This window comes from Lagopus muta, chromosome 2, assembly GCF_023343835.1.
Source record: "Lagopus muta isolate bLagMut1 chromosome 2, bLagMut1 primary, whole genome shotgun sequence".
Lineage (NCBI taxonomy): Eukaryota > Metazoa > Chordata > Aves > Galliformes > Phasianidae > Lagopus > Lagopus muta.
Window position 1 is genome coordinate 4,775,528 of NC_064434.1, and position 20,530 is coordinate 4,796,057.

Consider the following 20,530-nt stretch of genomic DNA (forward strand, 5'->3'; position numbering starts at 1 on the left):
AAGGAGCCTGTCTTCACATCTGTAGCAGTCATCTCCCAGAATCAGAATTAGCTGTAAAGTCCTATATGTGCCAATCAGCAAAAAAACTTAATGTTTTTCCACTCTTGCACTTCTAGCTGTGTTACATACAATTTTTAGATTACAGTAAACTTCACAGATGGGAGCCAGTGCTATACAGCTGTTTAATAACATTTTTCTTGTATAGACAAAGATGGGATGATTGGAGCTTGGATTCTGGCAAAACACGCCTAGTATTTTCTATCTTTTGCTTCTGTGTGATTTGCAGGAAGTTGCAGTAAAAGAGCAGCTAATGGGAAAAGGAAAACTCTACCGGAGGAGCCTGAGCTCTCCCAATGTGAACCGGGTGAGTATTCCGTGCTGGAGTCCGCAGCACATTGAGGGCAGCAAGTGCATCTTTCAATTACCAATCGAACGTAGCAATAAATTTCCTTTTGCTTGACTGTTCTGCTTGTCTGTGCTGTTTGTCATCCTGCAAATCACTGTGAGTAGACAAAATCTGCATGTTTTCATATTTTCACCGTGCGGATTAGTGTGCTTTAGAGTACCTGCATAAATCCACATCGTTGGAAAAAGCAGAACACTAGTTCTTCATCTAACTATCAACTTTTTCCCTAGGAGTTTTGAAAGCAAGTTCCAAGTATTTACTGATTTTAATTTTGTGTTGTAGAAGCAGCATCTTTTTCTTGATTAGTGCATAAGAAGAAAGAGATGTTTCTGCTTTCCAACGTTTTAAATGAAATGCTTTGGTTGAGCTGATAATGAAAACTGGTCAAATTTTGGCCTCTCTTAGGTCACTAATTGGGATTTCACCTTTCATCGTCTCTCGACTTTCAGTTCTGCTTTAACTGAAGGCTTTACTTTCACCCTTCCTTGTGTTTGTCAAGCTGCATATTTATCAGTTGTTCAAGTTTTTGTTAAGAAATAATTCTGCTTGCCTTGACCATTTCAGCTTTCTGCAAGCCGCCAAGATTTAGCTCCTCCTTATAACCTGAGCAGCAATCGGGTAAGTATCTGAAGCTCTCCTGGGAAATCTTCTACTGAAAAGGAGTAGCTACCATGACTGCATTACACCAGGTGCAGGGGTGTAATTGAGAAATATCCTTAAAAGATGAGGCACACCCACCTGTTCCTTGTATCATTGAGACTGCTCCTTGGAATTACTTGCTTTGTGCAGCACCAGACATCCCTGGGAAGGCTCCCATGTTTTCATCAGCCACGTAGCACTGCTGCCAACAACTGTGGGATGTGCAGTGGCAGGCCTGTGCCAAACAGACCAGGTTAAACGTAGCCGTCCATCACTTGGGGGTGTGCTTTTCAAGGGAAGTTTTCTCACTGTCTATCTTCAGAGCTCTTCCAAAGCTTTCAGTTGAATGGGTGCAGACCTGTTGGGTAAGGGACAAATCTGAGCTCACGTCTAAGCTCAGGTTCATCTTCAGTATAGAATGGAATGCATTGAGTCTATGCCTTTCAGGGCAGAACCTTGCAGTGGGTGATTTGATAATTCAGCCCATTATGCTCCTTAAAAATAATGGCACAGATCAAAAGTGTTTCTTTAAAAAGAGAAAAATTAAATTTATTTTCCAAAGCCTAGATAAACTAAGGGGCTCTCTCCTGGTAGATATTTTGCCCAGTGAGCATGTAGTCATTTTGAAAAGGTGAATCTAGTGGTGACAAGACGTTTTAATGCATAATGCAGTTGCATGGAATAATAGGATTTTGATGTAGTGCTCTAGCATTGGTTGCTAAATCTGCTACATCTGATCCATGTAGAGAATGCTAAAAGGTGTGCAGGTAATCAAGTGCTTACAGCAGCTTCTGTTTGGAGAGAACTGTGGAATGTCTCAGTATTGTAGGTTTTTAAAGCAGAAATTAAAGTCTGGAGTACTTACTTTTTTTGTTTTTCTCCTCTCCTCAACAATTTCCCTCACTTCATGTTTCAGAGTCCAAAGGTCCCAGCAGAGGTAATGCATTAGGTCCACCTAATGAGTGGGATAATAATTTTATCTCACTATAAAGTTTATTTTGCTCACTTAAACGCTTTTACTTCCTGCTTTGAGGATGCTGCTATTGGTGTCTCATTTGCATAGTAGACAGCAAATGAGATTCTTCTATTGAAAAGCCTGTCATTAACGCTGTGTGAAACCGCTACAAGGAAGATTCTGCTTCTTGGGGCCTTCTTATGGTTTGTTACATTCTGCAGCTATTTAGATGGCATTTCTCAGAGTTCTTTGGACAGGGTGCAGGTATTTTAGAAATGACCCATCTTTGCTTTAACAACTAAAAAAATACATATATAAAAGCAAGCAAATATTTGCTGGTTGTGTACAGCCTGGAAATGAGATGAACATTGAGTGAGAGTTTCTACCACGTCTCGCTGAGGCTGTCTGGCTTCAGATAGCTCAGTGCTAACAACACTTGATTGCTATGGAAGAATGAATTGAAATTAACCCTAGGACAATGGAAACCCATATTTAATCTTCTTATCCCATTAACATTGTCAGAGGGATAACTGTATGTCCCCTTGACTGTACCAAGCTTTGGTTAAGCAGAGTTGATTGCTAGTGGTTTGCATGGGGTTTTGCAGCTCTTCGCCTCATTTAGGGTGGCTGCTGACAAATGCACTGTACTACTGTGATGTGGGGCTGCAGCTTCTCTCCTTGCTTGCAGAATACCTGTTTTCAAAGCATCCTTTGCTCAGGACAATAATGGGGGCTGATGCAGGGGCTCATTCCAAAGCTGGTTCAGTTTCCATAGAGGGATGAATGGAAGCTTTTTGTAACCAGAGTGAAATGTTAATCATATTCTTAAATGTTCCTATAGCACATGCAAAGCACACTAGTGATAGCATTTTATGTATTTTAGAACTAAGGATCCACAAATGACTTCATTTTTAGCTAAGTTAGGTGGCTTTTGCCACTTGGAAAGCAATTCAGTGGAAAAAAAAGTTTTCTCCAGCACTGATGAATCATTACTCTCCCAGGAATTTTTGTTTACAAGTGACTATAAGAAGCTGATCTCTAACAAGTGGTTTATTGTATCACAAGAAATGTCAGTCCCAGTATAGTAATTGCATAATAAATTGGATACAGGGCTTACCTGCCCAGCCTGTGTATGTTAATATTAGTGGACACCTTTACTTATTTCACAGTCTTCCTCTCTTCAACTTTTATTCCATTACTTCATTTCCCTCTCCAATTTTATGTTATTATTCCTGGCGTTGTTGCTGCCTTTACTGTGGATCTTAAGCTGCATAGGAAGGCCTCTCTCATTTCTGTATGTAAAGCACTGTTCATACTGGGAAAGCTGTGAAAGTGGATTCTGCTTCAGTTTTCAGCAATATGAATGGCCAGAACACATTTTCCTGTAAAACAAAATATATTTAAAAAGAGTTATCATAAGATGTAACAATGGTGTAGGTGCACCTAAGGTAGGTAGACCGGAATTATGACCTGGGCTCATCGTGCAGTCGTAGCTGAATCTTTCTTGCTACATGTGGTCACGCTCCCATGAAAAGCCAGAAAAGCCTCATTGCAGAACTGGAGGAGAGGTGTGATGTGGCACATTTTGGAAAAAAAAACCTAAGGAATATCTCAGTGCATTGACACCAGAGAGCTCCCACAGATCAGGTCAGAGATTCCCAGCATTTAAATAATACCAGTTGCTTAGACCTGAAGTGTATGTGTTCCAGTTAGTGAACACACAAAGCAGTGAGAGTGCTGTATGGCGTGCATGTCTGAAACTTGGGAACTGTATCAATACAGTTAATAATCCTTACTTTTCTTTTCTTTTGAGAGATTGAGGCAGGTTATCTTTCAAACCAACTTAGTAAAATCTTTCATTCATCAACTGCCTTTTACCCCTCTAGATTTTTAGCACAATACCTGACCCTTCCAGTTGTTCCCAGTGTTTTCTTTCACAGATATGTTTCTCTGTGTGCTGCCATGATTTACCCACTTTATAATGGTAAATCAATAACGGTCAACTCAGAGTTGAGCGTCATATTGTCTCTAAACATATGTGACCTTCAACATAAGATGATAATCCTTCTTCTCCAAAACAGATTATTTTTGATTTGAAAACCCAACATATTTTAAGTACCTGGCCAGACAAATGCTATTTTCAAGTGCACATTCCTCCTTGCAGGGCCAGTGTTTTATTTAGTCTGGTAAAATACTTAACATTATGCAGGAAATGTAGTCATCTGTAATGTCAAGACTGAAGTAAAATTTCTTAGAGATCCTAAGGAAAATAAGTGTTTGTTTGTTTTCCTAAGGAAAAAGTCACTACGTCTTGCCATTGTTTTTGTACAGGGTGATTCCTATGGAAGTGTTTTGCTCTGTTTCATATTTACTCTCATTTTTTTGAATCACTTTTCAAACAGGTGTAGAAAGCCGCTGTACTTGTCTGAATGATTTCTGTTGGAACAGTCAAAGAAGGGCACTTCTGACTCAATAAATCATGATTCACAGAATGATTCAGTTGCTTCTTACCTACATTGAGTCAGTGTTCTAGTAAGTTTGTAAGCTTTCCCCACATAGTCTATTTTTGATATCTCTGTGGTATCAAGAAGCCCTTTAGACATGGCCTGTGGATAGAAAATTGTTAGGACCTGCCACCTTTGTCCATTTGTCTTTAGTAAGAGGGTCATCATCATTAAAAAAGAAAAAAAGCTTTGCTATGTTGTCCAAAAAGAAGCCTTCAGATGCTTTCCCCTCTTCCTTACACCACCATCTACCAGGCTAACGTCATTACCAGTCCTAAAAGTAACAAAACCAAATGGTTCTTTTCACAATTCATTTAGTCTTGTGACCATATCCCACCAAACATTCTACTTTCTGTAAACTTCCTTAGTGTCACTGAGCTGGTGCATCACAGGAGATTGAATTACGCTGAGATTTTGCTCATCTGGGAATTTTGGCTCTCCTGCCAACTAATCCATCAGTGGAAGCCAGCAAAGTAGACTTAAAGAAAAACTCAACATCCCAAAAAGGAAGACTTTGAGCATAGTGTAGAATCACTGGAAGTTTCCACTCTGGCTTTAAACACCTACTGCAGGACTTCTAAACTACTGAGGGTGCCCACTGTTCAGGATGCTGGCCATGCCATTCCATGCTTTCTGCCACTATCCAGTCTTGGGGCTGGATATACCTGGAGGATGTTCATAAATAGTTGATTAACTTTAAAAAAAAGAAAAGCCTGAAACACATTAAATCAGCATGGCAATAGGATCATGCTGGTTTGAGCATTCCCACTTGTCTCTCCTACAACCTGGCTCCCCAAGGACACAAAGTAAAGAGAGAAATTATTAATAGTGTCCAAGATATGGTTCCTGAAGTACAAAGATGACTGCAATATCAAATACAAATACCAGGTTAATCTGACCAGCGTTACAGCACATAAAAAAATGATAACCTTAATCCACACCCCAAAAATGGTAAACAGCATACCAGAGAACATATATAACAAGTAAGGTATTAAGTAATATGGGTCCATGAAAAAATTCTGAACAATCTCTGGAAAAACAGTGGATGTGAACAGTGGCAGGAGAAGGGGGAATGGTTTAAACTGAGACAGGGAGGTTTAGGTTGGATCTTAGGAGGAAGTTTTTCCCCCAGAGGGCGGTGAGGCACTGGCACAGGTTGCCCAAGGAGGCTGTGGATGCCCCATCCCTGCAGGCATTCAAGGCCAGGCTGGATGTGGCTCTGGGCAGCCTGGGCTGCTGGTTGGTGACCTGCACACAGCAGGGGGTTGGAACTGGATGAGCACTGTGGGCCTTTTCAACACAGGCCATTTATGATTCTATGAAAAGGAAAAAATAACATTATGATATTAAGTTATTCTACCACTTAGAACAGCTTTGTTTTAACACTGGTCAAATCTGTTGTTGCCTCAACCCTTTGAGTCCCATATTGGGCACCGAATGGATGCGCTCCAGGTGTGCACCCATCACTCAGCAGCAACCAGCATATATATCAGTGTGCTGTTAACACTGTCTCAGCTGAAAACAGGAAAACTCAGTAAGGTCATCTAAAAGAAATCAGCACCAATTGAAATGCAAGATGGCAAAACCCACAGTAAGGGGGTTTCTGTGCAGTGCAGTAGGAGAGACTGTTTCATAGGAGCTTTTTGTGGAAAGAATTTTCCATGCATAGCCATGAGTTTTTGATGTGTGTAAGATGTAAGAGTTGCAGGTCAAGGATAACACTTAAGATGGGGAGTTTAAGGTACGGGTAGAAGAGCTCTGTCACCTACAGTGGTAGAGCAGGAAGCTTTCAAGGAGGGCTTAAACTCCAATGTCCTCAAAAATACAAGACTAAACAAACCCTGGTATTGCTGCTACTCCCAGCCTGAGTTACATCAGTTCTGACACCCAGGGTGACTGCCTCCAGTCAACTCAGACATCCATTACCCTTTAGGTATCCCAAATGTTACTTCACAGGGGCAGAGCCTGTTGTCTCTACATGTAAGAAAACAGCTACTCAAGGTGTGAAGTGCTGCTCTGCAAAAGTGCATTACTTGCTATTCAAAGCAGGACGGCTTCTTTGGGACTGGCTTATAGATCCAAATGGAAACGATTTTTGCTCTGAGCTGCTCAGTGTGACCTTCAACCCATTGGAGAAATCTATTCCTTCTATCCTGGCTTACTTATTATTTGTGAAACATTCATGACTTCAAGTTACAGTTGAGATTAGTTTAGCTGCCTGTCATTTTTCTGTTTCAAGGTCAGATTATTTCCTTTTGTTCAGCACTGTGAAGCTTCTTGAAATGGTGTATTTCCCTTCTCTTCCATCCAGAAAAATACATAAAATCTCTGGTCATGAGTGCAGCAAGTCTCTCCACCCGTAGTGCATCCTTTCTATTATGTTCACTGTGCCATCTCGTTGTGCAAGTGTTTACAACCACGATTCAGATGCAGACACCCTATAATATAGAGAACTAGAAACCATAGCATAACTTTTCACCAGCAGAGTGATCAGAATCCAGTTTGTGTCAGTTTGGTTGCCTTAACACCATCCTGTCTTCACAACTTTTCATTTTGAAAAAGTGAAACTTTTTCTTATATTAGAATATGATAGAGATGGGAAAATATGATTCTGCCATTTAGATTCTTGAAATTCATGCACTGTTGTGAAGCAATAGCTTGGAGATTCTCTCTGTTCACCAAGAAATTTTGTCACTGAACTGGTCACTGGTTGTCACTGGTAAGCTTGGGGTGGAAGAAATAGAGTCACAGAATCATTAAGGTCATAAAGTACCTCAGATCACCAAATCCAACCCCAGCCCACCCCACCATGCCCTCTGCCCACATCCCTCAGTGCCACATCCCCATGGTTCTGGAACATCTCCAGGGACAGTGACCCCAGCACCTCCCTGGGCAGCCTGTTCCAGTACCTCACCACTCTTTCTGAGAATAATTTGTTCTTAATGTCCAACCTGAAGCTCCCCTGGGCCAAATCTGACCCTAAGCACTAAAATCCAGCCTTCAGGTCTAAGGTCATATTTGCTTTCTAATTCCAAGCTTTGTCTATCCTCACCCCTTCTCCCTGACACTTCAGCCGGACTTCACTCATGAATGCTTCCTGAGCAAATACACAGAATATTTAGGAATTTGGGGCCAACAGAACTGTTGTATTGCCACCTGGTTGTACCATACACAGCTCCCAGAACAGCTGCACAGTTCAGTGCACTGCCATAAGTTTAAGGTCTGTAGGTTGATTCTTCCTGTGCCTTGCTGCAGGTGGGAGCTGAGGGTGCTTATCTTAGCAGCACTGGGTGTTTCAACTGCAAGTGCCTTGGGGAAGGGCCTTTCCTCAGCTCTGCACGTTTGTAACATTTCGAAGGCGCTGTGCAAGCTGGCATGGTGTGTAAGTCTTGCTGGTGGTGTGCTAACTTCGAAAAATACAACTTTTGTTTTTCTCCCTAGGGCCGATGGGAAAGTCAGCAAGATGTATCCCAAGGTGTCACAAACTCCAGCAGGGGCATTAGTCCAACTCGTACCTCTCTGCCAGGCTCCGGGCAGCAGAACCACTCCCCTGATGCAGGTACGGGCTTTCCTGAAGCTAAGGCAGCTGTCGTAAAGGTGGAGTGAAGTCACCCCATCACTGTCAAATCTAAGCACCTTTCAGAGATACAGGTTTCTCCTCCAAAGCAACGCAGCTTCCTCTCTGTGATAGGCATGTTTAAAGTTGTCTTTGATTTCTGCAGATGCAGTCTTGATCTCAGAAGCTCAGTTTCTAAAGCCTGAAGTTATCTGGGCTCAAAACATGTATCTCTTAGGTCATTAAAACATCCAAGACTAGAAGCCTACCAATGTCTTAGAAAATAATTAGCACTGGAGCTGGGGGGTTGTTTTGCAGCGAGTGTGCCTGATGTATGACTGAGAGTGGAGTGATACAGAGTGAGGGTTTCTTTCTAACTAGGTTTTCTCAAGGGAAAGTATTTAAAGCAGCAGTACTATCAAGAAGAGTTGAATGTCCATAACTTTTTTTTTTATGTTTGTATTTCCTCATCTTTCTTCCTCAGTATATTTTGTAATTGTTAGCAGAATTTTGTGTTGTCAGCATCTTTTTTCAGTTCTGCTTCCAGGTGATTTGTTTTTTTGCTTCTTGAAGTTGTAAGCAGTTCTGTGTTTCTAACAGCAAACAGCAAGCTTTTTCACACCATGTGATGAAAAAGACTTCCAAAATTACCCAAATTCATATATCCTGTTCTAGGGAGGAGCAAACACTCACTGCTTTTCTTTGGCTAGTGCACTGACTACAGGAAGATGTAGTTCTAGAATTAAAATGATAGCTTTTTTTTTTTCACCATAGCATATCTGTTCACACTGTTACAGGTCTGGGTAGCCTTGCTGCTTCCTACCTGAATCCTGTCAAGTCATTTGTGCCTCAGATGCCAAAGCTGCTGAAGTCTCTCTTTCCTGTTAGAGATGAGAAGAAGGGCAGGCAGACCTCACCTCTTGCACAGCAGGTAAGATTTTAAATGAGATTGGCTATGCAGTAATATTGATGAGTGCTGTTTGACTTGCAACAGAGCGCCATTTTATTTGCTGTTGCAGTGCAAACCCAACTCCTAGTCATAGTAAAGCCTTGTGCTGCATTTCCCCTCCATTCTGTGCAGAGATAGTGGAGCTGTTAAACTTATTGACACACTCAGCCCACATGGCTTTTTAGAAGTGCCAAGTACACTACCAGCATGATTGATGGTAATACCATTTGCAGCAACAATAGTAAAATTTATGAAGTGCACTTAGTGTTGTTTGTGTCCTGCCAAGTGGAAAATGTAATTCTATTTTTAATTCTTTATTTCATTTACCATCTTCCTTCTCCCCTATCCCAGCTTGGGTCACCCTTTTCTACCTTCTGCTGCGTACAGTTGCTTTTGTTTCTCATTTATTCCACGTTCCAGAGAAGCTTTGATTTTTTACATTCTGTGCTACAAAACTTCATGTGCTCCATTTGTGACTTCTGTGCAGTGAAAGGTAGCTTATGCATGGTCAAGCTGACTGCAAAACTCTACTATCTCCTAAAGAAAGCAGATGAAATAACAGAATCCCACTATAAATGATACTTTCTTCCTAATTTGAGAGACAGTCATTTGTTTATAAAGAAAAAGCCTTCTTCTGGGTAAACCTGGAATACTTAAAAACTGTTATGAAAATAAATCTGGAGCCAGATCTCACTTTCTATAAAGTGTATGGCAGCCCATGTGGTCCATGCCTTGTTAAGCATTCAGCTAACTCTTCATAGACAGAAACTTGTCTTCATCTGTAATTTTGGAAGCATGTTTTCTGTTACCATAGACCTTTCCCATCTCTTCATGTGCAGACATGTGTTTTAGAGGATGTCTTTCTAAAACAAAACTAAAAAAAAATAATCCCCAAGCAACTCCTTTTTGTGGTATGATCCAGGCATTCTGTCCTATTGGTTGCTACAGCTGAAGAGCAGCTAAGGGGTATGCATGGATGGTAGGAATAGATTATCTCAGTGGTCTTTTCCATCCTTCATGATTCTATGATTGCAAGGAATTGCTTTGTCATGGCAGAAGTACAGTGAAATAGTAAGAAGATAAATAGGCCAAAACCAAAGGCTTAAAAACACAGTTAAGTTTTAGTGGAACTTGTGATAGACATAGTACAAATAAAAATAAAGCAAATTTAGAACATTCTTAGTTTGACCACAACCATTTCTCTATGAAGGAAAACGAGCAAGTTTTATTCCCAAATGTCAACTAACTTTGCATTTCACATTTTCATGTGGCCTTTTGCTTACAACAAGGTCAGTGAAGAATCTGAGACCATGAAACCTAGCACATCTGAGAAATGTAGCTGATTAAAATGAAGACAGTGACTTTCTTAAAGGTATTTGGGTATTGGAAGATGCAAATAGGTGCTCTTTACAATTGCACTCAGATCCTTTTACCACTGCTGGAATTCTCACTGAATCAATGAGAGCTGAGCTGAGAAGTGAGGCCCAATTTCCTTCCTCTAGTCTAACCACCTGTTCCCACTCCTTCCTACTGTTCAAGATCACTCTTGCAGTTGTTTGCCTTCAAGTCAGTTTTTATACTACAAAGCTACCTACCTTAGGGAATTTTAATTTATATTATGGATTACTATGGAAACTCAATCAGATCACAATCACAGCAAGTTTTAAGTAGGCAGGAATGCTATCTCTAATCTGTTTTAGGGAAGAAAAGCAAATAAACAGGAGTGCACGATGTTTCAACGCATGTTGCAGGTCAGCCTGAAGTTTTCTGTGACCACTGAATCAGTATAACAAAGTGAAATCTCTAAGTTAGTTGTTGCTTGTACTTTTGTAATAGAAGTCAAGTCAAACAAACCTCACTGATTTCAGAACTGCATAGATATTCTTCAGAGCTCTCTCAGTAAGCACAATGGCTTCTTCACTCCTGTTAGAAATCACAGTGCACGAAAGAGCAGAAACTGAAGGAGCTGTTCCAGAATGACCTTCCTCCAAGCAAGAAATGAATGTGTGATGGTGCATGCATGCATGTAGTGACTGGCTTGAGCATCCTAGAATCATGGAATCATTAAGGTTGGAGAAGACCTCTAAGGTCATCCAGTCAAACCCCAACCCATCCCCACCATGCCCACTGTCCCTCAGCACCACAGAGTAAAAGGGTTGATGCACATTAATATGACACTGAAAAGCGAATCATTGTTTCTCGTAATCCTTCTTGCTGCTTCCTTATAACTGCTTGAGGATGCAGAAGTGGTTGCAAGCGTTAAAAACTGGCCAGAATTGCAGTGGTGGCAGTGACAAATGGCTGTGTGCTCAGGGCCTGCAATGGGGTCAGTGCTTGGCAGTCGGCTCTAACACCTTATCACTAACCTGTCCGTGTAAGACAGCACGCTGGTAATTCCTGCATGGCTGTGCCATAGTGCAGAGTGAGGAGGGCACAAAAATGACATTGCTGCATCTCGGAAAATACAGAACAGTACGGCTTAGTTCAGTGGAAGAATTGCACTTTGATACAGAGCGACAGGGGACATAACTGAGTGTGCAGGAGGAGAGTAGGCAGTGAACTACAAAAAGCTTAACAGGGAGATGAAGCCAAAAGGATATTTCAGCTGCAGTTTCAAAGGAATCTGACCTCTTAACAGGGAATTGCTGGATTTCTGTGACAGTAAACAGCAAATTCAGAGAGCTGAAGATGACTAAAGGAACACTTCTCAAGGAAAATGGAAAGATCTAAATCACTCTTACCTGGCTAAATGCAAATGAGCAGATAGGTGGTGACAGATTTTTGAACATAAATACCAAAAAGCGAAGTGGGTCAGTTGGTTCCTTTCTCCAAGTTGATCAAACAACTCAAAGAATTTCCAGAGTTCTTGTCAAGCTCTCTTTTCAGTGCATGTCTGTTGCAGCATTTGAGAGCGTGTAACCATCTATTGTCATTAAAACCCACTCCATGAAAGTGCTGCTGACCCATATTGAACTAGATGGCTGCCCTGCTGTGCTATTAAATCCCTGATATGTTACAGTTCAGCTGTCAGGGTTAGGTCCCTGTGCATGTCTGCTCAGAGATGCATCTTCTAGGCTGAGTCTCACAGCTGATTGAAGTACTTTAGAGAATCATTTTGAAGTGAGCAGCTCTTAATTATTTCTGCAAGTTTTGAAGTGTAGCTCAGTTCATCATGACCAAGCAGCTGTCCAGGTGGATGTGTTACCAAATCACATCCCAGGCAAGTAAACAGAAGATGGAGTTGTCATCACTTGTTCTGAAAATACGCTTCTAATCTTATTATTTTAGCAACTTATTTCAATCGCGTGCTGTTGCCTGGGATCGATCTTAAGGTAAAATCAGAGAATCACAATATTATTAAGGTTTGAAAAGACCTCTAAGGTCATCTAGTCCAACCATCAAGCCATCTTCACCATGCCCATTCATCATGTCCCTCAGTGCCACAGACCCACGGTTCTCCAACTCCTCCACCGAGTAAAGGAGCGCATGTAAGTTATCGTAACATCTTGTTGAGATGGTCTTTCCCAGTGCTGTTTTTGTTTGTAGTTTCAGAAAGGCAGAGCCATGCCAGGCAAGGTGGTGGCAGCTAACAAAATTGCTGTCTTTGACCTTCTGATGCAAGTTTAGTAACTAATCTGGAGAATAATGAACCGCAATTAATGAAATCTGCTCTCGTATTCAAGTGTGTTTCTCAGACAGCACATAAAATAATTGAAAGAACTTCCTGCTCTCTAATTAGTTAGATTGAATTAATTTGGCATAATAGGATTCTTTATGTAACTAGCAGAACAGCTTCCGATGAAGCTGTTTATGTACCTAAAAGATTGGTTTCTGATGAAGCTGTTCATATACTTTTAAGTTAGAAAATGCCTATTTTATCAGTTATCTGCTGCTTTTCAATTAATTGCCAGTATTCTGTAAGCAAAAAATAATTAAATAAAACACAACAGCTTAAACCTTTTTTGGATTACTGCAATTGCTTTTTATTTTCCCAGTCTATTCTTTAAAAAGCTTAGTAGCACAGTGTGCAAGATTTAAAGCCTTGTCACTCCTTATTGCTGATCAGGAAAAGTTTAAAATGCTTGAAATATGCAGGTGGATGGAGAATCAGTTTCATCTATCTGTGCATAATTACATTACGTGCACGCTCTCGACGCTTGTCTCTTTTATTAAGGTGCTGAGGCTTTCACAGTGTGCACCGAGCAGAATTGCTGTTCTTTACCTTATGACCCTGTTGATCTCCAGGAACTGCCTGTATAATCACATTTTGAGGCATCGTTGGGTTCTGACATTAAAAATGTACATATTATATTTCACTTTCTGCTTTTTGACATTGCTGTGGCTAAAGCAAACTCCTCTAACCAGCATGGTTTGAGAAGTGGTCACCTTCATTCAATCCTTGTTGGATGGTCAAACGTCTTTCTTAGCACATGACTTCCAAGAGAGATCTGGAGTCACAGCTGTCTTAAAAGGAATAAATAAACTCTCTGAATTTCCATGCACTAATCTAATTCGCTTTTGTTTTGTGGTATAGAAATGCAGACATGTGACACGAGGAAAGGGCAGCTCTCAATTTGTTCTTTCACCTTCTGGTACAGACATAGTAATTAATCTAAAACAAATGAAATGCAGTTAATGAAAAGCTTTCTGAATTGAGAAAAGACTTTTTCTGGCAGTGGATTAAAAAATAGCAGTAGTTTCGTGGGTGTATATGGTGCATTGCATAATTGCTAGAACATACATTCCTTAATCAAATGTAAATAACATGGCCTTGGAGAACCTTCTTTCAAATCTAGAAGGCTTTTTTTCATATAAAGAGCCATTGGGATGCTATAATCAGTATAATTCAACAGACCTTCTGTGCCTGGCTGGGCTCATATGTGTCTGGATCTTGTGACTAAGCTATTTGTGTTTTGGTTTCTTTATAAGTTCAGTTTTCCCTATCATCCTCTTTCATATAGCTTTTAATGAGAATGAGTATGGAAACCTGGCCTTTTAAACTGCTTAGTGAAAACCTCTGGAACCTCCTTGTGAACTAACCTTGAAAATGGTAACAAATTGCCCTTTTAATCTTTCTGCCTGGAAATAACTGCACAGGAAATGATGCATGTTTAATTTTGCACAAAGTACATTAAAAATGTGGAATACAAAAGTATTATTACAGGCTAATATGTTCCATGTTAGGAAGGTGAAATAAAAAGGTTTTAGTTTGGGTTGATATTCAAATATAGTTTCTTTAGGAAAAATAACAAACAAACAAACTGACAAATACAACTTCTGAGTTTTGGATTTTCTTGAGGATTGCAGATTTTGTATTGGAATGACTGATGACTTTAAAATGATTTTAAAATAGGGAGTAAATAGGAACATTGGGCCTGGGTGGATCTTTATCACAGAATCAAAGAATGGCTTGAGCTGGAAGGGACCCCAAGGATCACGAATCTCCAATCCCCCCTGCCACATGCAGGGCCACCAACCTCCCAATTTAATGCCAGGCCAGGCTGCATCCAGCCTGGCCTTGAACATCTCCAGGGATGGACGGGGCATCCACAGCCTCTCTGGGCAGCTGTTCCAGCACCTCACCACTCTCCGCTTTGTTGACTTTGTTCAGAATTCTTACTGAATTGCTGTGTGCCTTTTGAAAGTATTTTATCCTGTCTGCTCAAAACTGAATTAAATCCACATTTAATGAAGCAACTGTCATGCCCTGCTGGAGAAATTTCCAGTAGCTGTTTGTAAATGGTGATGAGAATGTACTACTGTCAGACTGACAGTCCTTGAGCTCAGTCTGCAGATGGTAAGGCAGAGACAGCAGCAGTGGACTTTTCTGATAATACCCTTATAAGACTGCCTCAGTTATAACCTTGGCTGGTCTTGGAGAATGGGAGAGGTACCTGAAGACTGAAGGATAGCCAAGGTCATACCAGTCTTCAAGAAAGGCAAGGAGGACGATCCGGGAAATTACAGGCCAGTCAGCCTTACTTCCATCCCTGGAAAGGTGATGGAACAACTTGTTCTGGGTGCCGTCTCCAAGCCATGGGAAGAGGAGGTCATCAGGAGTAGTCAACATGGAAAAACGTTTGTTTCACCGAGGGGAAATCATGCTTGACCAACCTGCTGGCTTCTCTGTTGTCTTCACCAGCTGGGTAGATAGAGGGAGAGCAATGGATGTTGTGTATCTTGACTTCAGCAAGGATTTCCACACTGTCTCCCACAACATCCTTGTAAGAAAGTGTGGATAGACAAGTGGATTGAGAACTAGCTGACTGGCAGAGCTTGGAGGGTTGTGGTAAGCAGCTCAGAGTCTGGTTGGAGGCCCGTAGTTAGCGATGATCCCAGGGGTCAATACTACATCTGGTCTTGTTCAATGTCTTCATCAATGACCTGGACAATAAGATGATAGAGTCTACTTTCAGCAAGTTTGTTGATGGTACAAAGCTGGGAGGATTGGCTGACACACCTGAAGGCTGTGCTGTCATTCAACAAGACCTGCACAGACTGGAGAGTTGAGCAGGGAGGAGCCTGATGAGGTTTAAAAAGAGCATGCGTAGACTCTTGTGCCTGGAGAGGAATAACCACGTGCATCAGTACAGTTTGGAGGATGACCTTCAGAAAGGCACTTTGCAGAGAAGGACTTGGGTGTGCTGGTGGACAACAGATTGGCCATGAGCCAGCAGTGTGTGCCCTTATGGCCAAGAAGGCCAACGGGATCCTGGGGTGCATTAAAAAGAGCTTGGCCAGCAGGTTGGGAAGGTGATCCTCCCCTTCTACTCTGTACTGGTGAGGCCATATTGGACTGCTGTGTCCAGTTCTGGGCTCCCCAGTTCAAAAGACAGGGATCTCCTAGAAAGAGTTCAGCAGTGAGTTTCAAAGACGGTGAGGAGCGTGGAGCATCTCCTGTACAAGGAAAGGTGAGAGACCTGGGACTCATCTGTCTGGGGAAGAGAAGGCTGAGAGAGGATATCATAACTGTTTATAGGTATCTGTAGGATAGAGTCAAGTCGCTGGGAGCAGGCTCTTTTCAGTGGTGTGCAGCAATAGAACATGGGGCAATGGGCAGAAACTGGAACACTGGAAGTTCTGTATTAACACAAATAATTTCTGTTTTGTGAGAGTGACAGAGCACTGACATAGGCTGCCCAGAGAAGTTGTGGTGTCTCCTTCTCCGCAGGTGATTCAAGACGTGGTGTCTCCTTCTCCGCAGGTGATTCAAGACCCTTCTGAGTGCCTTCCTATGGAACTTACTGTAGGAATCTACTTTAGCAGAAGGGTTTGATTCGATGATCTCTAAAGATCCCTTCCAAACCCTACAATTCTGTGACTCTATGATTTCTGGAGCTCGGAGGGTAATTTTTGGATGCACATGTCCACTGCTTACTGCATATTGCTTATTAACAATGAACAATTTTCAACTGGTAAAATCAAGGTAAAGGGCTCTGCACTGAATCCATCAGCCACTGTCATCAGAATCCTTTTACAAAACGTTTCATGAGAGTGAAAGACAAAATGTATTTTTCTGAGTCCTTTGAAGAAGTTGCATTATATGTATGTACTACATGGGATGAAAAAGTCAATTTAGGGTTAATTCTCACAGAATCACACAGAATTGTAGGGGTTGGAAGGGACCTCCAGAGATCATCGAGTCCAACCCCCTGCCAAAGCAGGTTCCCTACAGCAGGTCGCACAGGTCGGCATCCAGGCAGGTCTTGAACATCTCCAGAGAAGGAGACTCCACCACCTCCCTGGGCAGCCTGTGCCAGTGCTCCGTCACCTCACTGTAAAGAAGTTAAATTTTAATGCTTCTGTAAGTGAAATGAGATACAAGTTTGCTTTTCGACCTCACCAACATACCACACTGGTCTCTAGATTTCATAGGATCGTAGAATCCTTAGTGCTGGAAGGGTCCTTTAGAGGTCATCTCGTCCAACTCCCCTGCAATGAACAGGGACACGCACTGGTAAATCAGGTTGGCCAGGACCTGATCCAGCCTGGCCTTGAAAGATTCCAGGGATGTGGCACCCTGGAATCACATCTCTGGGCAACCTGTGCCAGTGCCTCACCATCCTCACTGTAAAAGGTTTTTTCCTTGTATCTAACCTAAATCTCCTCTCTTTGAGCTAGAAGCTATTTCGTCTCCCAACTTATATTGGCAGTGAGGGTTGTATGAACCTAGGTGCAAACCTTGCATTTGGATTTGTTGAACCTCATGAAGTTCACCTGGGCCCACTGCTCAGCCTGTCTGTGTCCCTCTGGATGGTATCCCATCCGTCTGGTGCATCAGCCACCCCACATAGCTTGGTGTCATCAAACTTCTCTCATCGCTGATAATTATGTGGCTTTTCGTTACCCCAAAGCACGTTCACTTTGGCCTCCAATCTGACCAGAAATTATTGTGCAAACACACTGAGAAATCCTTCTAAACTCGCAGTACAAAGTAGCAGCTCCCAGGAAAAAGACAAATTTAATTCCATGGAGGTTCAAAGATGCTTTAAAGTGTATTGCTTTCATGTCCTCTCGTACTCCATGTTTTGTCAGCTTGGTGGAAGGAACTGTGCCAAGAATTATCGCAGTAAAAGGGTCATGTTTTGCCTTTGCCTAAATGTGTCTGCTTTCACAGTCAATATCTGCACACGTTTTATGACAAAATTTGGCTCTCGGTTCAGAAATATTTTGCATCCAGTAAATGCCTTCACAGATAGTCAGACGCGCTGTTTGGAATATCCCCCCCGAGTAACTTCACTACATTTCCTAGCAAAGATCTGTTTTAGTACCTTTGCTCCCCTCGTGAGGGTGTTTCTGCCCATCTGTTTCTTGTCAGCACCAAACTTGGGCAAGTGCCACTTCTCATAATTGCTTTTTTCTCCATGTTTTTCTAAACATTGCTTGGCAAAGTTAACATAGGAGTTTGGAGATTTGTCATCCTTTCAGGAGGAGAGCATCATCTTAGCAATTGATGAGGAATGATTAAAGTGTAACGGGTGTATTTACTTTTTAGATTGCGTGGATTTACATGTTGCAAGACTGAAGGTGTTTGAGAGATAAAAAAACAAACAAACCCAACCACAAAGAACAACACTTTCCTCTGTTTGTTTGTTTTCCAGGGAGGAAAGGAAATCAAAGGCACTGAGAATTATCGTTAACTGCTTCTTCTTATTCCAATTCTGAGTCTCTCATAATGATGCATTTCCTGGAGGTGGAACATATATACTGGGGCAAAATGGGGCAGAGGAAGGGATTTTCTTTTGTGGTACCAGCATGAGAGCTCAGAGCTGGCTGCGGTTCTTGGTGCTCATTATAGAATCACAGGACCCTTGAAGTCCATCTGTCCCACTCCCTGCACTGAGCAGGGACACCCACAGCTCCATCAGTGCTCACAGCCCATCCAGCCTGACCTTGGCTGTCTGCAGGGATGGGGCAACAGCCACCTCTGGGCAACCTGTGCCAGTGCCTCACCACCCTGACTGTAAAAAACTTCTTCCTTATATCCAGTCTAAATCTTCACCTCTTCTAGTCTGAAACTATTCCCCCTGTCCTCTTGTCCCACCAACATATCCTGATAAAGACTGTCTCCTCTCTTACAGCTCCCCTTTAGACATGGACAGGCCACTCTCAGGTCACCTCGCAGCCTTCTCTTCTCCATGCTGCACAGCTCCAGCTCTCTCAGACTGTCCTTGCAGGAGATCCTTCAAAAATGATCCCTGGGATCATTTTTGTGGCTCTCCTCTGGATGCACTCCAACAGCTCCATGTCTGAGACTCCAAATTCCCCTTCTGTATCATTCCCTTTCTGTACCAGATGACACACAGCAGTGTAGAAGCAACAAGGACAGTGATTTTTCTTTACACAACCTTTCTGAGGTGCCAGAAAACAGTGTGTGGTGTGTTGGGCTGCAGAGGTATTTAACAGGGATTATCTGAACTCAAGGGCCCTGGCTCATGGCTGAGGTTCACATGTCCCTCTGCAAAAGATTTGAAGTGCTGTGGAAGTGCCTGCCCAGGGATTAGCCCTAATGCCTTATGCCTAATGATTTCTTGTAATTAGAAGGTGATATTTAACAGCTTGGCTTTGTGCTGCTTTCCAAGATGGGCCAACCGTGCTTCAAAGACAGCTAAAGAGGAGAGCATAAGTGTTCTGCCAAGTACTCCAGCTGCTTTAACACGCTTATAAGCCTCTGTTACAACTAAAACATGCAGTGTATTCTTAGAAGAAAGTGAATCTCTCTCCTCTCTAGTCTATGTAAAGTGAAACACTTGTCTGTTATGACAGTTAAGTTATCCTTGCATGTCCAAGTTGGTTCTTCTGGGCACGTCAGGGTACTTACTGAACCTCACTGCTCTGTTTCTGAGACCAGGTGCAAATCAACGTCACAGTTTTCAGGTTCATGCTTTTGTCTTAGAAGATTGCCACTTTACTTTGGGCCTGATGGCCATAGGTTGGCAGTCAGACTAAGTGATTTTAGTGGTCTTTTCCAACCTTTATGATTCTATGATTTATGCCAGAGGAATCTCAAGTTCTGACCCCAGACACCACTGGGTGATGAGCCCTAAATTTGTTTATTTTGGGGCTTCATTGCTTTCTTTGATTCTGGTTGCCATCTGCTTCTTGCCCATGTCACAAAGTGCTCGTTCCCCATGCATCCCGCATAGAAGCAGTGTGCTCTGAGCCCCCTTCAGTGTATATTTCCAATTAGCAAGTTTAAAGATGAGCAGCCCCCTCCTCCTGCTTCCTTTCACTGAGCTGAAGCTTTAATGTGTCTACCAAAAAAAAAAAAAGTTATTTTGATCCACTGTGAAGCTGTTGGTTCTTTCTGTCTGTCTTTTGTCTTTTAGTTTTACTTTGAACAACTGTGGTTTTGTTTAATGCCTGGCAATCTCTGCATAGCTGTTCTTGTCCCCCATGTGTTTTTCTTTTTGGGGGAGGATTAGTCGTATTCCTACTGCACTTTGCTTAGAAAGGATGCAAGAGAAGAGTACCTCACTCTTCAGTTGGAAAGTTTCAGTTCTGTAAATTGGATTCTGGAAGTATGCCTTGGAGATGGGCACTGCCTGTGTGTTTCTGCAGAAGGAGTTCTCAAGTGCCTCAGAGAGAGGAGAACAAGAAGAAAAGGAAAGAAGCAGACTGCTCCCTAATTGCCCTTAAGGAGTTCTTTCCCTTAAGCATGAACCTACAATTGCAGCATGTTGCTCAAGAGTTGTTTCAGCCTTTTTCTCCTCTCTTACCTTCCCGTGTCTCGCTCCCAAGGTCCTCCATTGACTGGGTGGTCCCATTCCCTCCTGTGACAGCAGTGCATGGCAGTGAGTCAAGTAACAGAGTTATGGTCCTGTGTCACAGTTGGCTGCTGCGGTCTCAGGAGATGCCTTCAAATGATTATTTCAAACCTTTCAAAAGCAAAAGCACCAAGCACTGAATAGGGAGCAACGTTTGTAGTCAAAGCCTTCGTGTCAAAGCCCAGTTGTGAAAGAGAGAATTTGGTGGGAGCACAGAAGCAGTCCTTCTGGCACGGGACCAATACGTTGTCATT

The 20,530-nt window shown here is 42.2% G+C and overlaps 2 protein-coding genes across 7 annotated transcripts in view; one reads left to right on the forward strand and one right to left on the reverse strand.

Moving 5' to 3' along the window:
• Positions 1-20,530, reverse strand: part of HMBOX1 (homeobox containing 1) — a 728,731-nt gene that overhangs the window by 566,997 nt on the left and 141,204 nt on the right. The window lies entirely within an intron of this gene.
• The window catches only part of KIF13B (kinesin family member 13B), a 125,535-nt gene that overhangs the window by 94,645 nt on the left and 10,360 nt on the right, over positions 1-20,530 (forward strand). For 4 of the 6 annotated variants that reach the window (XM_048937290.1, XM_048937291.1, XM_048937294.1 and 1 more), the window contains 5 exons: positions 287-364; positions 971-1,024; positions 1,962-1,982; positions 7,946-8,063; positions 8,858-8,991. In XM_048937290.1, coding sequence (XP_048793247.1) covers positions 287-364; positions 971-1,024; positions 1,962-1,982; positions 7,946-8,063; positions 8,858-8,991 — 405 coding nt within the window. The remainder of the gene's footprint in view (positions 1-286; positions 365-970; positions 1,025-1,961; positions 1,983-7,945; positions 8,064-8,857; positions 8,992-20,530) is intronic. The other 2 variants (XM_048937292.1, XM_048937293.1) reach the window with 1 other exon arrangement.